Genomic DNA, 16319 nt, shown 5'->3' on the forward strand with positions numbered 1-16319 from the left:
AGCTTGAACATCAGGAAGTTCACGGTTCACGTACTGCTGAAGCCTGGCTTGGAGAATTTTGAGCATTACTTTACTAGCATGTGAGATGAGTGCAATTGTGCGGTAGTTTGAGCATTCTTTGGCATTGCCTTTCTTTGGGTTTGGAATGAAAACTGACCTTTTCCAGTCCTGTGGCCACTGCTGAGTGTTCCAAACTTGCTGGCATATTGAGTGCAGCACTTTCACAGCATCATCTTTCAGGATTTGAAACAGCTCAACTGGAATTCCATCACCTCCACTAGCTTTGTTCGTAGTGATGCTTTCTAAGGCCCACTTCACTTCACTTTCCAGGATGTCTGGCTCTAGATTAGTGATCACACCATCATGATTATCTGGGTCATGAAGATCTTTTTGGTACAGTTCTTCTGTGTATTCTTGCCACCTCTTCTTAATATCTTCTGCTTCTGTTAGGTCCATACCATTTCTGTCCTTTATCAAGCCCATCTTTGCATGAAATGTTCCCTTGGTATCTCTAATTTTCTTGAAGAGATCTCTAGTCTTTCCCATTCTGTTCTTTTCCTCTATTTCTTTGCATTGATTGCTGAAGAACGCTTTCATACCCATACCTAATTAGGCAAACAGTTTAAATATAAATTTGTATATTTATATTTAAATATATTATGTATTTATAACAATATATAAGTATTATCAATTATACCACCTGTTGATAACTATGGAATTGAGAAAACCCTCTTCTGAGCAACTCCTAACGGAGGCCCCGTACTCCCATATGTAGGAGGAGGCATGAGGGGACGGGAGTGTCCCATGTTTCTCTTTTCCTGTTCTGGAGATTTAACCATTTGCTGTTTGGATCTTATGAGTGGTCTGATTGGGGATGTTTCTCTCAAGCTCTTAGGAGTATCTTTAGCTAAAAAAGACCAATCTTTATCAGAATGATAATGAGCTGCTGATTCTTCTAAATCTTTTTCATCTTGGGGTGAAAGCTGTTCCTCCTTTTCATCCCCACTTTCTAAATGACTATTGGTGTTCATGGCAGCCAGCATACTTCTTAAATGCCAATAGCTAGGCTTGGACTCTTCTTCCCCACTTTTTCCTTAGTAAGCACTCGTTTAGATTCATGAGCAGGGTCTAAAGCATCTCTAATCATATTTCATAAGGAAAAGGTATCAATTGGCACCCTTTCCAGACCATGCTGAGTGTAATAAGTTTTTAGCTGTTTCCCTACCTTTTCCCAAGTTTTTAAGTTAATAGTGCCCTCTTTTAGACACCAAGGGCACTGCTCTTGTACTAATGTAAAAAAGGATTGAACACTGGCTTTTTTAACTTTGATTCCTCTTTTGTTTAACAGTTGCAAAATTACTCCTATAAAGAGTTGTCGTTCTTTTGACTCACTTTTTCCCATGTCAAAGATTTTTGTAGAGAAAGAAAGATTTTTGTCTTGTAAAGGTTTGTTTCAACCTCTGTAAAGGAGGTTTCTTTCAACCTTTCAACCGGGGTTTTTTCAACCCTTCAACTGGGTTTCTTTCAATCCTTCACCACCCACTCTTACTCACCCTACCTATCTTATGCAGGGGGGTCCGCGGCACCCTGAGTGGGGTCCTAGTCATCCTGAAAACTGGGGGAGCGTACCTTTGGATGTCCCTGTTCAGACACCACTTATCAGGGTCCAGCCTCAGCAGAGTCCAGGGATATCCTCAGGATGGAGACCGTTGGCAAATGAATGAATGAATGACACGGGGTGACCAAGCTTCAGTGAGCGAGGCCCGTTACTTTATTTTCAGAGAGGGCTTTTATACCCTGAGTTGTACATTGAGCTAAGTGAAAAATGCAGAGTCAACTCAACATTCCATCAGTATTACCTTTTATCAATACCAGGTTCCTTCGGGCAAGAGTCTTATTTTTTGTACATTATCTTCTGGCCTGGAGGCCTGTTGATATTTTATTACCTCTTTTTGATAAAGGGTGGTCAGCCAGAACAATAATTTTCCCTTGAAGTGTTTCTTCTTAAATTTCTAGTCTGCGTCACCCTTAAAGTACAGAGTTATATTTTTATGGAGCAAAGATTCAGTGGATTACAGCAAAGAAAGAACTTATTAATTCAAAGCCTTTTATTGCTAATGTTAAGGCTACTGCTTGTTTTTTCTACATCCTGACTATATGCACTCCCAGGAACACAATGGATAAGGGATGTGGGAACTTGGCAGCAAGCATTGGCTCAACAATGTTGTAAAAGTCTGGATAAACCTGCCAAGTAAGCTAGAATGCTAACAGGGGGTTTGAAATACTCCTTTCATGCCCAGGAGATTTATCAACTAGAGCCCTAAGTTGATTTTTTTCCAGAGAAAGGTGGTTGGGGATAGCTCCCTGTTATTGTCAGAAGAGTTGGTGAAAGGCATAAACATAGTAAGACAGACGGATTCTGGTTTTGGGGTAGATGCTCCAGCAGGTCCAGGGGGTCTCTTGAGTCCTGAAGCCTTGCTTATCAGGTCTCTTCCACATGACCTTGTCATGGGTGGGATCTCCTGTGCTGGCTCCCGGCAGTCATGAAGATTTACTATTATGTTTTCTTCAATGTAGCTTCTTCCAAACCATTACAAAACAAAAACAAAATAACACAGCAGTACAGTGGACAGACAAAAGAACTGAAGAGTGTGATTTTCCACAGTCTTAAGTAGAGAATTTATTTCCAAATCTAGTCATTATGACTACATTTAAACAAGTCAGATTTATTTTCTTGGGCTCCAAAATCACTGCCGACAGTGACTGCAGGCATGAAATTAAAAGTCGCTTGCACCTTGGAAGAAAAGCTATGACAAACCTAGACAGTGTATTAAAAAGCAAAGACCTCACTTTGCCAACAAATGCCCTTATAGTCAAAGCTATGGTTTTTCCAGTAATCATGTACAGATGTGAGAGTTGGACCATAAGAAGGCTGAGCACTGAAGAATTGATGTTTTCTAATTGTGCTGCTGGAAAAGACTCTTAAGAGTCTCTTGGACTCCAAGGAGATCAAACCAGTCAATCCTAAAGGAAATCAACCCTGAATATTCATTGGAAAGACTGATGCTGAAGCTGAAGCTCCAATAATTTGGCTACCTGATGAAGAGAGGCAACTCATTGGAAAAGACCAATGAGTTGGGATGATGCTGGGAAAGATTGAGGGCAGAAGGAGAAGGGGGAGATAGAGGATGAGATGGTTGGCATCATCAACTCAACGGACATGAGTTTGAGCAAACTCCAGGAGACAGTGAAGGACAGGGAAGCCTGGCGTGTTGCAGTCCTTGGGGTCGCAAAGAGTCAGACACTACTGAGTGACTGAACAACAAAAATATATACAAACCTGGTCTTAAAAACTTCTGGTTTTGCATGTAAGGAACTCGGAAGTTGCCACTCCCTTCTGCCAAGTCAAAGAATGAATGGACTAAAAAATAAACTCTTTTAGAATTCATTAAAGAAGAAAGGACATAGGGCAAACCACTCTCCCCAAAACTGGAGAGATAGACACACAGTCCTAAGTTACTAGAGCAGAACAGTTTGAAAACAGGAAATGCCATGGGAACTAGCGCCAGGGGAGAAAGCCTGAACTATAAGATCAGTGTCGACAACTCTGAGAGTTAAAAACTCCAGTTAGAAGTCTTCCCTGGCAGTCCAGTGATTAGACCCTGTGCTTCCACTGCGAGGGACTCAGGTCCCATCCCTGGTCCCTCATGGCATGTGACACAGCCAAACAAAAACTTTTCTTAATTAAGAAAAACAACTAAAGAGGGATCCGCTCACAGGGAGGTACCCACAATACTGTGAGATTTACCTCCTGGAGCTTGACCAGGTTCCCACAGAAATGTCAGAAAAAACCCACGCATGCAGGGGAAGGTGAAAGGAAACACTTTGAAATATGACCGAGCAGTCTGTCCTTCTTAACTAGGCCTACCCAGTGGAAACTAGTTAACTGGAGCCTGATCTACCAGGGCTTTATCAAACCCTAACAGATATGATGAAAGGGAAGTACCCAACTCTAGCCCACTGAAGCTATCCTGTCCTATCTAAGAGGGGAGGCAGAAACAACGAAAAAAGAAAAAACACTTGAGAAACATTTGCGAAGTTCATAGTCCAGAGGCATAGGCTCACTGAGAGACTGAGATCCCCTAATAATCACAGAACACTGAACACTTCCTCTCCCCATACACACCTCACCAGCACATTACTAAAGGCCTGTTTACAGCAGTTTTTTTATACAGTACATCATGGCTGGCCTTTCAAGGAAAAGAAAAAAAAATCACAAGGTATACTAATAGGCAAAGACAGTTTGAAGAGATAGAGCAATCATCCAAGCCAAACATGCAGGAATGTTAGAATTATCAGGCCAGAAATTTAAAACAACTATCATGAATATACTAAGGGTTCTAGTCAGAAAATGTAGGCAGTGTGGGCAAGAACAAAAGGGCAAACATTAACTGGAAAAAATAGATGCAGCCCCATGTTCATTGCAGTGTTATTTACATTAGCCAAGACATGGAAACAACCTAACTGTCCTTCAACAGATGACTGAATAAAGAAAATGTGAGATATACATTCTATAATATTCTAGTTTTGGAAACAGTGGCAAACATTTGTCATCCCTGAGTTCAGTTCAGTTCAGTCGCTCAGTCGTGTCCGACTCTTTGTGACCCCATGGACTGCAGCACCCCAGGCTTCCCTGTCCATCACCAAGTCCCGGAGCCTACCCAAACTCATGTCCATCACATCAGTGATGCCAACCAACCATCTCATCCTTTGTCATCCCCTTCTCCTCCTGCCTTCAATCATTCCCAGCATCAGGGTCTTTTCCAATGAGTCAGCTCTTCGCTCAGGTGGCCAAAGTATCGGAGTTTCAGCTTCAACATCAGTCCTTCCAATGAATATTCAGGACTGATTTCCTTCAGGATGGACTGGTTGGATCTCCTTGCAATCCAAAGGACTCTCCAGAGTCTTCTCGAACACCACAGTTCAAAAGCATCAATTCTTCAGTGCTCAGCCTTCTTTATAGTTCAACTCTCACATCCATACATGACTACTGGAAAAACCATAGCTTTGACTAGACGGACCTTTGTCGACAAAGTAATGTCTCTGCTTTTTAATATGCTGTCTAGGTTGGTCATTCCTTTTCTTCCAAGGAGCAAGCATCTTTTAATTTCATGGCTGCAGTCACCATCTACAGTGATTTTGAAGCCCCCCAAAATAAAGTCTATCACTGTTTCCATTCTTTCCCCATCTATTTGCCATGAAGTGATGGGACTGGATGCCATGAACTTAGTTTTCTGAATGTTGAGCTTTAAGCCAGCTTGTTCACTGTCCTCTTTCACTTTCATCAAGAGGCTCTTTAGTTCTTCTTTGCTTTCTGCCAAAGGAGTGGTGTCATGTGCATATCTGAGGTTATTGATATTTCTCCCATCAGCCTTGACTCCAGCTTGTGCTTCATCCAGCCTGGCATTTCACATGATGTACTCTGCATAGAAGTTAAATATGCAGGGTGACAATATACAGCTTTGATGGACTCCTTTCCTGATTTGGAACCAGTCTATTATTCCATGTCCAGTTCTAACTGTTGCTTCTTGACCTGCATACAGATTTCTTAGGAGGCAGGCCAGGTGGTCTGGTATTCCCATCTCTTGAAGAATTTTCCATAGTTTGTTGTGATCCACACAGTCAAAAGCTTTGGTGTAGTCAATAAAGCAAAAGTAGATGTTTTTCTGGAGCTCTCTTGCTTTTTCTATGATCCATCGGATGTTGGTAATTTGATCTCTGGTTCCTCTGCCTTTTCTAAATCCAGCTTGAATATTTGGAAGTTCATGGTTCACATACTGTTGAAGCCTAGCTTGGAGAATTTTGAGCATTACTTTGCTAACATGTGAGATGAATGCAATTGTGTGGTAGTTTGAACATTCTTTGGCATTGCCTTTCTTTGGGATTGGAATGAAAACTGACCTTTTCCAGTCCTGTGGCCAGTGCTGAGTTTCCCAGATTTGCTGGCATATTGTGTTGAGGGAAGGCAAACATGTGTCATTGGCAACTCACAAAATCCTAGGGATAGGAGTGCCAGAGAAACTCCAAGAAAAGAAAGTTCAACTGGTGTATTTATGGGAGGATCAGAATATGGATCCATGCCAATGGTTCATCCTATTATCTAGTACATCACTGGATTGTAATTTTGCTTCCTAAATATCTTTGAAATCCATCTATTTCATCTCTCTTGCTATTATTCCTAGTCAAAACTATCACAATCTCTTTATTACTGCAATAGCCTCTTAAATGCTTTCCATGATTCACTTTTGTTACGTTTCAATGTATTTTTTGCCAAGCAAGCAGAGTTATGTTTCTAAAAGACAAATCTGATTGTTCCTTTCTGCTTAAAATCTTTCAGTTGTTTCATATTACTCTTTTTAAGATCTTATCAGGGTCTACAAGATTCTGCTTGACTGATTCATCACCGACCTTTTCTCCTTGATCTCACAAGATGCTCTAGCCCCATGCACTCTAGTGACATCAACACTTCATTTCCTATAAGTAGAAGTTGTCAATAAATTTATAACAGAAAAATGAACTGTTAGGTAGGCTCTTCCACCAATGAAATTCCCCAGATCCTTTATTTCAGTTGGGAATTTTTTTCTCAAATTCATCAGCCACATGCCTTTGGACAGCTTCCATCAACTATCATCCTTTCACTGGAGTTTTCTTTCAGCTTTCTTCCCTCCTGCTTTGTTACTTCACCACAGTTAGAACAAAACCACTGCCTCTCTAGACCACTTAGGGTCCTGTCACTATTTCTTTAAATTGCAGCAAAATACACAAAATAAAACTGCGTATCTCAATCATTTGTAAGTGTACCATTCAGTAGTGTTAGTGTGTTAACACTGTTGTACAGCTAATCTCCAGAACTCTTTCAACTTGCAAACCCCAATCTGTGTACCTGTTTCCAACTTCCCATTCTCTAATCCTCTCAATTACTATTTTACTTACTGCCTATATGAATTTGACTACTCTAGTTCTCTCATATAAGTAGAATTGTACAGTATCTGTCCTTTTGTGATTATTCACTTATGTCCTCAAAGTTTATCCATATTGAAGCATATGTTAGAATTTCCTTCCTTTTCACAGCTGAAAAATATTCCATTGTGTATATAACACATTTTGTGTCTCTTTTTATCTGTTGATGGACACTTGGGTGGCTTCTACCTTTTGGCTATTGTGAGTAGTGCTGCTATAAACATAGATGTAAAATATCTCTCCAAACCTTTCCAAAGCTTTCAATTTTTTTGTGTTTAAAAACAGAAATGGAATTGCTGGATCATATGGTATTTTATGTTTAGTTTCTTGAGGAATCACCATACTGTTTTCCGTAGTGGCTTCATGATTTTATATTCCCACCAATAGGGAACAGGAGTTCCAATTTCTCCACACTCTTGCCAACATCTGTTCTGTTCTTTTGTTACTAACCATTTTAATGGGTGCAGGGTGTTATCTCACTGTGGTTTTGATTTGCATTTCCCTAATTATTAATGGTGTCGAGCAGCTGTTTGTGTGCTCATTGGCCATTTGCTTATCTTCTTTGAATAAATATCTATTCAAGTCCTTTGCTTATTTTCAAATTGCAGGGTTTTTGTTGTTGAGTTTAAAGAGTTATCCATATATTCTGGATAGTATTTTGAGTACTTATTAGAAACATGATTCACAAATATTTTCTCAGATTCCATAGGTTACCTTTTCATTCTTTTAATTGTCTTTTGATGCAAAGTTTTATTTTGATGTTATCCAATTTACCTATCTTTATTTTCTTCACCTGTGCTGTTGGTGTCATTTCCAATGAGTCTTATTAGTTTGTATTTTTATACTGGAATCAGATATAGATAAAATAATAAATGGGAAATATCGAGTTTAAAAGAATAAAAAGTTTCTACATAGAGTCAACATTGATGCCTACTTTATCCATAACTATACAGTCTTATTTTTCTTGGAGCTCTATACTTTCTGCTTTTTTTCCATGATGCCATATAAACATCTGGTTCAAACCTATAGGCATTTTCCTTCTATATATTGTCGTCTTACCTCTGACAAAATATTCAATCCTGCCAACATTCCTTCTTTGACAATATTTCTGCCAATTTTAAATCTGAATTACCCCTTGGCTTCAGCTGTGCCGCTGTGCTTGACTCTATGGTGGTGTTTCTTACTGAAAGGAGAAAAGACTCCTCTGGGATTTTTCATGCACACCTTCCCACACAGCCCACCAGTTGAGAATCACAGCTGTTCAGGAGCCAGCAGCCTTTCTTCCTGCACACCACTGCTCGTCTCATGACTCACTTTCCTGTCTGCGGTCCAAAGAGATTCTCCATGTTGATTGGAGATCAGCCCATAATGCTGATTTGATCATTCCCTTTTTTCTTTCTTTTTTCCTTAATATTTATTTACTTGGCTGTATCTAGTCTTAGTTGCAGCATGCAGAATCTTTTTTAGTTGTGGCAGTTGCAGCATGCAAGATCTTTAGTTGTGGCATATGAACTCTTAGTTGCGGCATGTGGGATCTGGTTCCTTAATAAGGGATTGAACCTGGGCCCCTTGCAGTGGTAGCCCAGTGTTTTAGCCCCTACACCACAAGGGAAGTCCTTCCCTTTTTCAAGAAAGTTTCTGTGGGTTCTTTCATCAGGTAATCCAATTTCTCTGATGTCTGGCTTCTCCTTCATCCAACCTAATGCATCTGGGCCAGACAGAACCAAAGCATCACACCCAAACTGGCAGCATTCAGTAGGCAACAACCTGAGGGGTAGATGAGTAAGGTGGTAGAGCAATAGCAATGAAGGGGCATCTAAATGGCAGTGAAATGGCTTCCCAATCAGAAAAACAGGTTAGACTTAACTGGCACCTCCAGCTACCCAGTTGCCCAGGTCAGGACCTGAATGCCATCTTAACTCCTTTCTTCCCTGCTGCCCTCAAATCTAGTGCCAAGTTCTCTCAACTTCACCTCCTCAGTTCAGTTCAGTCGCTCAGTTGTGTCCAACTCTTTGCAACCCCGTGGACTGCAACACACCAGGCCTCCCTGTTCATAGCCAACTCCCAGAGTCTACCCAAACTCACGTCCATCGAGTTGGTGATGCCGTCCAACCATATTATTCTCTGTCGTCCCCTTCTTCTCCCACCTTCAAATCTTTCCCAGCATCAGGGTCTTTTCCAATGAGTCAGCTCTTCGCATCAGGTGGCCAAAGTATTGGAATTTCAGCTTCAACATCAGTCCTTCCAATGAATATTCAGGACTGATTTCCTTCAGGATGGACTGGTTGGATCTCCTTGCAGTCCAAGGGACTCTCCAGAGTCTTCTTCAACAGCACAGTTCAAAAGCATCAATTCTTCAGTGCTCAGCTTTCTTTATAGTCCAACTTTCACATCCATACGTGACTACTGGAAAACCCATAGCTTTGACTAGACAGACCTTTGTTGGCAAAGTAACATCTCTGCTTTTTAACATGGTGTCTACGTTGGTCATAATTTTTCTTCCAAGGAGTAAGCATCTTTTAATTTCATGGCTGCAGTCACCATCTGCAGTGATTTTGGAACCCCCCAAATAAAGTATTCACCTCCTCAATACTCCTTAAATCCATTTATTTCCATCCATTTCCCCAATTAGTAATTCAGGCCATCGTCATCTCTCATTAGAGGCTCTTCTTTTCATGCCCTTTTGTAGTGTAAGAGGAAAACAGACTTTCCCTCTACCATTCTGAGTTCTTGGCTAAAAACAGATTAACAAAAGAAAAACAGTTTATTAACACTATGCTGCATGTATACACTGGAGATAACCAGGAAAAAAAAGGGTAAAACTTTCTGAGATGGACAAAGCCACTACTTTAAATACCATCCTCAGTAAATACAAAGGAAAGATTTGGGGAGTAGGGGGTGGGGAAAAGGCAATTTACAGGAAGGTGAGAGAAGGAAATGTTTCTCAGCAAAAATTGCCCTGCTGGCAGATAAATCTCAGGTTAAAAAGTTTTATCTGGTAAAAGCTCTCTTCCGGGTATAGGTCCCCTTCTAATGTAAATTTTCTTTATGAATGTAATTTCCCTTACAAAAAGGTAACTCCTACTCTGTTTTCAGAGCTTCTGCTGTGTTTGCAGTTTTCAAAAAAAAAAAAAAAAAATCAGCTCAAAGTAACTCAATGTGCCAGAGATATATTAGGGTGGCATATTCAGGTGTCAGTACCAAGATCTTACTGGTTTACAGACAAATCTGATTTCACTTCTTTTACAATAATATACTATCCCACCTACTGAGCTCCCACTTTGTGTGAAGCTTTACACTAGTGACAATTCGCACATTATCTCATTTTATTCAACCCTCCAAAAATCCTATGAGGAAGGATTATCAGTCCCCCTTTACAGATGAAAAAAATAAGGCTCAAAGTAACAGACAAGTTACAAGATGGTTTCATGCCCAGTGAAAGCAAAATGTAAATCCAGCTCTGCCTTCCAAATCTACTTGATTAGAAACATGTACTTGTGATGTATGTCTGGCTGTCAAATGACAAAAATAATACAACTTGGTAATGAGTTTGATGTTCTTTATTTAAGGAAGAACAGTCCATGGATTGGTGGAGTGCAGTGCCTGGCAAGCAGCAGAACACCCTTCCTAAGAGATTTTCGGCAAGTGCTATTTTTATAGGGATTAGAAGAGGCAAGGCAGGAATGCCATGATTGGCTAGGAGGTCAGGAATTACCTTCTAAGGTGAGCAGGTCCTATTTTCTCGGGCAAGGTAAGCTAGCTAAACTAGGCTGGAGCATTGTGATTGGTGTTAGGTTTTCTGGACAGTCCAGGCTGACTTAGGTTTAGATTTGTGACATGGGACAGGCCACTGGGGCAGCCTCCATTTTGTGCATTCTGATACTACGAATTAACTTTATCATGCCCCTAAACAGTATATAGCTGAAAATCTGGGCTAAATAGAAAAAACAAACAAACTTTTTTCTAGGTCCAGAGACCCAAATCCTATCTGTTAGCATTATACTTTTGACCTGCCTGTTTCTCTTTCTACTTGGTCTACACGAAGGGTTGGCAAAGTATGGATCACAAACCATAGTCTGCCTCCTGAGTTAAGAATGGTTTTTACATGTTGTGGTATTGTATTTATAGTTAGAAATATGTATCTGGTCTTCATCCCCATCTCTGGCACACAACTCTTAATAGTTTATAATAGTGAGAAATTGGAAAAAAAACTTAAATATTGGAAACTTGTTTATACTAAATGGTGAGTAAATTTTGATATACCCAGAATAGAGACTATGACAAAGCCATAAGAAATTAAGCCATAGAAGAATATTTATTGACATGGGAAAATGTTAACAATATACCTCTATATGAAATATGCAAGATACAAAACAGTATATACAGTTTAATACCATTTTTATGGAAAGAAAAATAGCCATATATACAAAATCATGCATAGGAAAAAAAATAGAAGCATACCAAATGTTAATAACGTTATCTCTAGACAGTGGAATTACAAGTGGCTATACAATTTTCACAATAAATTTTACCTGCCTTCCAAACAGTATCTGCTTCATGCTATTCTTTCTTGGTTGTGATCAATTTGATACAATTTCTCTTCAAATAGGCTCTGTACCATGATATATACCTCCAAATCATATTGTTATTGCCATTTAAAAAGTAGATGCTACTTGCTCTTTCATACTGGCATATGGAGAATATTTTTAACTAACACAATATACTATAAAATATGCCACAGCATAGATCTGGCTATAGAGAATTATTATTTGGAGAATGTGAAAACCTTCTAATAGAGAGAAATTTTAAATAGACAAAAGGATACTATAACTAGTTAGGGGTCCATAATGAAGAGTGTGAAATAACTCAGGTTCCATAACTGGAGACTTCTGGATCTCTGTTTTTTACTAGCTGACTTTGGGCAAAGGATATTAGGGTTTTTTTAGTCTGGAAAATGTGGTTAATAAAAGAAGCAAAAATAAGTTGTTGTTGTTGTTGTTGTTGTTTTTAGTAAGGGAAAATGGGACCAGAGATTAAAAGGTTTTCTATAAAGATGAATCCCAGGGATGGGGGAGCCTGGTGGGCTGCCATCTATGGGGTCGCACAGAGTCGGACACGACTGAAGCGACTTAGCAGCAGCAGCATAAAGACCTAAATACATGTTAGATAAAACAGCTAGAAAGAAATTCAAATTTGGTGTTGCAGAAAAATTAACTCACATTTTTCTGTAGCACCAGTTCTTACTGTTTTTTATCTTCTTTGACAGGTTTTGACATGCCAAAACTGAAACCATTTTAATGTTAATTAATAGCCTTTAAGTTCTTTAACAGTTAATACATAAAACATACTTTTTCATGGAATTTGAGGTAAATGTTTTAAATAAATATGGGTTACAACAATTAAACACACTGACAACAAATGTAATTTAGATTTTACCTCTCAGAATTCATTCCAGAGTAAAGCAGTTTACTAAATTCTAATTAAAAATACCAAGTCAAGATGTTGTATCTCCTAAAACATTAGAGAATAGGAAAAAAAACCAATGTGTCCACTTTTCTTTGATGTTTTCCACGCTCCAGCACCATTCCAAACTGCTTCCTTATTTCTGTTTCTTTCTTTGAAGGAATTTCAGGCAAATCTGTGACTAATTAATCATTTTTAATAGTTGCGTATAACTATTATCTGAAAGGGAATAGTTAATGACTTATAATACCTCATAGATAAATTTATTTTCTAAATGCCTAGTGGCAAATTATACAACTTGCAAATGAAAAAAGCAACTTTTACAAAAAACTGATGAAAGGAAGATTTTATAAGAATGGGGGGAAAAAAGAGGGATTTTCTGTTTTTCCCATCAAAGATTCGTTCTTTCTCTCCAGAAATCATGGAGCTGAGAAAGATAGCTGGAGTATGAATAGGAAAAGCGCACCACATTTACGGAACTCCACAGCACACTGTCACTCTGCACCAGCAGCGTTCTGCCGCCTCTATGCCACTCCATAAATGTCCCATTAACCTATCACAGTGGCGGCACAGTTCTAATTCCTCAATGAAGATCACAAGAAAAGTACTTCCAGGTTGTTCGAAGAAACCAGACTATTACACCGATACATTTCAGCAGTTGGAGGAGACTACTGGCACACCGTATTTATTGCTTAACAGTACAAGAATTAAACAAAAAAGTAGAGACTAGAAAATCACTTTTAAAATTCACAAATACCAATTTGCAACAGAAAACTGAGGCATAACACTTTTACTAACAAATCTGTTAGATGAATTATCACTTCAGCACATTAACTGCAGGTGTATACGCCTGGATTTTCACTTAATCCATTACTCCATGATGAACACTATAAAATGAAAGGTGACAGACTTATGAATTAAAACCACAAGAAGAAACTCTTGAAGATCATCTTCAATGAGCTCCTACTCCAATAAACCATCAAGAGCAGTAAAAGGTAATACTCACTTAACAAAATGAGAATCCCAATGACGAGAAATCAGGTATTTATGTTCCTCTAGAGACACTTCTTCCCCACCTAACAAAGGCACTTGACATGTAATGAAATGGACAGTTAACTCAGGTACTGCCCTGGGTAACTGTTACCTTTCTAAAATTAGATGCAGTGGTGATTAACTTCAAATTAATCCTTCTGAATCAGCCTGAAACACACATGAAAATATCACAAGTTCTCTATTTTGGCAGATGATGTAACCAAAGAACAAAAGATATGCTGGTGTTCACAATGAACTGGCTGACTTGAACAGTCCAGGGTTCTCTCTCTGCACAATATATTCTTGGATGACCATGGAATTTGTATATAATTATAGGCAAATTAACCTTTCATATAGTTTCGGATGTTAATGTTCACTCCTTTTCTTGTCTTTTCTTACTTTTTTGTTCTTTCCCAAAGCCTTAGATGATTCTTCCTGAAAAAGATGTAAATTAATGTAGTATCTTCCTACACTTAGGAATCTTAAATCTAGTCATACAGAATATGCAGAATAGTGAAAGTGTAATTACTTCCATATGTATCATCTTTCCGTTTTACAGGGCTCTTTCACTTATCACACTCTATTTTAATATTTCCAAAACAGTCAAGGGTAATCAAAGAAAACATTTATCTCAGTTATCTAACAAATTTATATTTAAGTAGTATCAATTTTATTTATAAGTTTATTTTTATTGGACTTCCCTGGTGGCTCAGACAGTAAAGAATTTGCCTGCAGTGCAAGAGACCCTAGGTCAGGAAGATCACCTAGAGAGGGAATGGCTTAACCCACTCCAGTATTCTTGCCTGGAGAATTTTATTATTTTCTGTGAATATATATATTTTGGCCATGCTGCAGAGGTTGAGGACTGAACCCATGTCCCTGCAGTGGAAGCCTACAGTCCTAACCACAGGACCCGAGGGAATTCCCCTTAATGTTTTTTAATCTATTGTTCATTTTCCAAAGTAAGGCAGCAAAATTTAAATGAATTAGATATGAACATATCTGAAATATGAGACAAAAATCTCAAAATATAAAAGAAGAAGGCATCTAAAGGCATGCCAGGGAAAAGGGGATATACTTTGACACTAACAGAGAATATTAGAATTTTATGGATGTTTAAAGACCATCCAGTTCACTGTAGCATTAGCTGCAACTTCTACAGGCCTCAACTTTAGGGAGTGGAAACTGACTGGTCTTAAGGTTTTTATAAAACCCCATGAATCTATGAAATTAAGGTCTGAAGAGATGAACCAATCTGCCCAAGATCACACAACTAGTCAATCACATTGTTCTGATCAAAGCCTAAGCCTCTAGTTTCCTAGTTTAAAGGTTCTTCTAATGTACGTCACTCATTCTAATTCACTCTTAATTTTCTTTTTCATGTTTTTCTTTTAATCTCACAAGCAGTAGTGAGACACTCTTTAGATATAGTATCAGTAACCACTTACCGGTGAATTTGTGTAGTTCTTCTCCACTAGAATGTTTCTGGCACAGTTGTTGATATGTTTGAAGCGATCTGGTCCTAGCAGAACCCCTCCATACCAGCGTGACACCACCACCATGACATCTCTCACATTCAAAATCTGTTATTTTCAGAAGCATAATTATGTACAGATATGGACAAGTACAAATGTGAGTTTTAAAGAAAAATGAAAAAATAGATATACACACATATAAAATTGCACATAAAATTTCCCCCTGACTTTAATGGCATAACCATGAGTGAGTAGAGTGAGGTTAGTAACAACTGAGGGGACAGATGTTAGAATGAGAAGGGAATTTGGAAAACAATCACTGTGCTCCACAATGTCCTCAAATTCTAAACCTGGAGGCCACCAGTCAGAGTGAAGGGGAGGTCATACAGTAGGTTACGGTTCTTGGTAACTTCAACCAGAATAGCTGAGCTTAGGCAGGTTTCTACTCTTACGTCAAACAGCAGCACAAAACCTGCTTTTGAACAAACCGCTAGACAGGACTGAGGCTGTATGAGTAATCTCTGGTGCCTACCAGTAAGGTCTTCCACAGTTTGACATTTGTTAAATGTTGCCCTTAACATGAAGCCCACCGGTCTACAGGCCTGACCCCCCCAAAGTTCCTATCAAGGGAAGGGCCTGGTTAGAAAACAAACCTCTACATACAATGGCAGAAGAAACTACAGCAGCTACCTTAGGGAAAAAAACCAATCCATTCTTAAAATTAATGAACAATCAATGATCACCAGATAGATGAAGAAAATCCAGCAGCAAGAAAGAGAAAGGGCAAGATAAACAAACTAAAATGGACAAGGAGAAATTTAAGGAAGAAAACATCTGAAAAAAACCCTAATTATTATACTCAGAAACACTGCAGAAGACACTTGCATTCATAAAAGCAGAACAGCAAGCACACTATGAAAAGGGGAAAATAGACAACAAGAAAGAACTCCTGAAAATTAAATATGGTTGCTAAAAAAAAAAAAAATTTTTATTCAACAGGTATTTTGGAAGGCAGTCAAGAAAATGTCTCAGAACATAAAGCAATGAAATGAACAACTTATTAAAAAAAAAAAGAAACATTCTGGATCTACCCAGAAGTCCAATATCCAACCAACATGAGTTTTACAAAGACAGAACAGAGAAAACAGAGAGGAAACTGTCATGAAGAAAAAAGGATAACTTTTTCCAGAGCTGAAGATAATCTTCTATTGTCTATCACTGGAAGAGCTTGAAAGCACAGCACAAGTTATTAACCTTTTGCTTTCTGCCCCATATCCAGTGGTTAAAGTTATCTCTCAATCAATGTTTAAAAATTATCTCCTCATAAAA

General features: G+C 38.7%; 1 protein-coding gene across 1 annotated transcript in view; it reads right to left on the bottom strand.

Moving 5' to 3' along the window:
- The window catches only part of IMPACT (impact RWD domain protein), a 28322-nt gene continuing 23319 nt past the window's right edge, over nucleotides 11317-16319 (bottom strand). The window contains exons 10-11 of the mRNA XM_018039765.1: nucleotides 14964-15098; nucleotides 11317-13950 (exon numbers count right to left, since the gene is read on the bottom strand). Of these exons, the coding sequence (XP_017895254.1) occupies nucleotides 13882-13950; nucleotides 14964-15098 (204 nt within the window). The 3' untranslated portion in view covers nucleotides 11317-13881. The remainder of the gene's footprint in view (nucleotides 13951-14963; nucleotides 15099-16319) is intronic.

The sequence above is a fragment of the Capra hircus genome, chromosome 24, assembly GCF_001704415.2.
Source record: "Capra hircus breed San Clemente chromosome 24, ASM170441v1, whole genome shotgun sequence".
Lineage (NCBI taxonomy): Eukaryota > Metazoa > Chordata > Mammalia > Artiodactyla > Bovidae > Capra > Capra hircus.